The sequence below is a fragment of the Theropithecus gelada genome, chromosome 3, assembly GCF_003255815.1.
Source record: "Theropithecus gelada isolate Dixy chromosome 3, Tgel_1.0, whole genome shotgun sequence".
NCBI classification, from domain to species: Eukaryota; Metazoa; Chordata; class Mammalia; order Primates; family Cercopithecidae; genus Theropithecus; species Theropithecus gelada.
This window is the reverse complement of record NC_037670.1, coordinates 10,551,023-10,553,747: the sequence shown is the minus strand read 5'-3', so window position 1 is coordinate 10,553,747 and position 2,725 is coordinate 10,551,023. Positions and strand designations below refer to the sequence as shown.

General features: G+C 51.1%; 2 protein-coding genes across 2 annotated transcripts in view; one reads left to right on the top strand and one right to left on the bottom strand.

Annotated features, from left to right (window-relative positions):
* SSC4D (scavenger receptor cysteine rich family member with 4 domains) overlaps positions 1-2,725 on the top strand; it is a 25,098-nt gene that overhangs the window by 5,496 nt on the left and 16,877 nt on the right. Inside the window, exon 2 of the mRNA XM_025379012.1 lies at positions 1,895-2,093. Within this exon, the coding sequence (XP_025234797.1) occupies positions 1,928-2,093 (166 nt within the window). The 5' untranslated portion in view covers positions 1,895-1,927. The remainder of the gene's footprint in view (positions 1-1,894; positions 2,094-2,725) is intronic.
* The window catches only part of ZP3 (zona pellucida glycoprotein 3), a 49,870-nt gene that overhangs the window by 38,998 nt on the left and 8,147 nt on the right, over positions 1-2,725 (bottom strand). The window lies entirely within an intron of this gene.

Genomic DNA, 2,725 nt, shown 5'->3' with positions numbered 1-2,725 from the left:
AGCGAGACTCCGTCTCAAAAAAAAAAAAAAAAAAAAAAAGAATTAATGAAAAGAAAACAATACATGTGTATCTATAGCCTCCCAAATTAAGTGGGTTGCTGTCCGTGGCACCAACATATTTCAAATGCACAGACCGGGTGCGGTGGCTCATGCCTGTAATCCCAGCACTTTGGGAGGCTGAGGCAGGTGGATCACCTGAGGTCAGGAGTTCAAGACCAGCCTGGCCAACATGGTGAAAACCCATCTCAACTAAAAATGAACCAGGTGTGGTGGCGGGTGCCTGTAATCCCAGCTACTCAGGAGGCTGAGGCAGGAGAACTGCTTGAATCCGGGAGGCGGAGGTTGCAGTAAACTGAGATCGTGCCATCACACTCCAGCCTGGATGACACAGCCATACTCCATCAAAAAAAGAAAGGGAGGGAGGGAGGGAGGGAGGAAGGAAGGAAGGAAAGAAGGAAGGAAGGAAGGAAAGAAGGAAGGAAGGAAGGAAGGAAGGAAGGAAGGAAGGAAGGAAGGAAGGAAGGAAGGAAGGAAGGAAGGAAAGGAAGGAAGGAAAGAAGGAAGGAAGATAAAAATCAAATGTGCAGCTGTGGAGGATAACCTCTGAGCCCTTGGGCTAGTCATGGTTTGGGCCGAGCCAACCCTCCCAAACCCTTCTCCCACCATTTGCCCTCTTCACACATCCTCAGCTCCAGCCATATCTGATTCCTCATGCGTTTCCATCCAAGCAGCATCTTTCTCGCCTCCCAGCTTTTGCCTCTGCCGTTGTCTCCACTCAGAATGCCAAAGGCAAGTGGAAATGCCATTTTTCCCTGAAGCTGGTCCCTCCAGGAGGTAAACACCTGGGACTTTTTTTCTTTTACTTGCAGCCTTGGCACAAGTGATCCTCCTACCTCAGCCTCCCCATTAGCTGGGACTACAGACATGCGTCACCATACCCGACTCATAAAAAAGAAATGTTCTGGACCGGGCGCGGCAGTGGCTCACGCCTGTAATTCCAGCACTTTGGGAGGCCAAGATGGGCAGATCCCTTGAGGTCAGGAGTTCGAAACCAACCTGGCCAATATGGTGAAACCCCCCTCTCTAGCAAAAAAAGAAAGAAAGAAAGAAATATATAAAATTAGCTGGGTGTGGTGTTGTACGCCTGTAATCCCAGCTACCTGGGAGGTTGAGGCAGGAGAAGCGCTTGAACCTGGGAGATGGAGGTTGCAGTGAGCCAAGATTGTGCCATTACACTCCAGCCTGGGCCACAGAGCAAGACTCTGTCTCAAAAAAAAAAAAAAAAATTCTAATTTTTGTATTTTTTAAATTAAATTTTTTTTTTTTTCTTTTTGAGGCAGAGTCTTGCTCTGTCACTAAGGCTGGAGTGCAGTGGCATGATCTCGGCTCACTGCAGCTTCTACCTCCCAGGTTCAAGAGATTCTCCTGCCTCAGCTTCCCGAGTAGCTGGGATTACAGGTGTGCTTCACCACACCTGGCTAATTTTTGTATTTTTGGGACAGCTGGGGTTTCACCATGTTGGCCAGGCTAGTCTCGAACTCCTGAACTTAAGTGATCCGCCTCCCTCATCCTCCCAAAGTGCTGGGACTACAAGCGTGAGCCACTGCGGCTGGCCTAATTTTTGTATTTTTTGAAACAGACGAGTTTTCGCCATGTTAGCCAGGCTGGTCTTGATCTCCTGGGTTCAAGCGATCCACCCGCCTCAGCCTCCCAAAGTGCTGGAATTACAGGCATGAGCCACCAAGCCCGGCCTCATTTTTAAAAACTTTTTGCAGAGGTGGGGTCTCACTATGTTGCCCAGGCTGGTCTCCAATTCCTGGGTTTAAGGAGTCCTCCCACTTCGGCCTCCCAAAGTGCTGGGAGGCCCAGCAACATTTGAGATCTTTAATTTCAGATGTTCCAACTGTAACTTATCCCTGGCGCCTTGATGGGAGCATCTGAAACACCCTTCACCATCTGGATGGGCAAGGAAGCAGAGATGCAAACTGGTCCCCAGCCGGATGAGAAGGGCTGGGGGTGGAGGTTGGGAGATGGGAGTGCTGCCCCTCCCTTCCTCCCCCAAGCCCTGTCTTTCCTCCTCCTCCTGCCTCTGGGTGAGTCCTCCCCTGCTAGCCCTTGCCACTTCCTCTTTCTGGCTCTCGGGTTGTCCCAGCTGTAACTTTATAGTAGGAGGGGGGTTGTGAATGAGCTCATTCCTGCTGTTCTTTCCAACGCTGATATTTGCCCAGAGTTGACAAAAGAGCTAGGAGTCTGAGTTTGGGGAATGAAGGGCTCAGTACTGGAGGTGACAGGTAAACGTACCCGGGGAATGGGCAGTTAGGGGACACTGGGCACAGGGAAGGAGAGAAAGAGGGTGTGCTCACCAATGGCTTTTGGAAAGACAGCTGGTAAAAGAGATGAAATCAAATGACCTAGGGACTATCCAAACATAAGAAGAAGGCCGCGCGGTGGCTCAAGCCTGTAATCCCAGCACTTTGGGAGGCCGAGACGGGCGGATCACGAGGTCAGGAGATCGAGACCATCCTGGCTAACACGGTGAAACCCCGTCTCTATTAAGAAATACAAAAAACTAGCCGGGCGAGGTGGCGGGCGCCTGTAGTCCCAGCTACTCGGGAGGCTGAGGCCGGAGAATGGCGTAAACCCGGGAGGCGGAGCTTGCAGTGAGCTGAGATCCGGCCACTGCACTCCAGCCTGGGTGACAGAGCGAGACTCCGTCTCAAAAAAA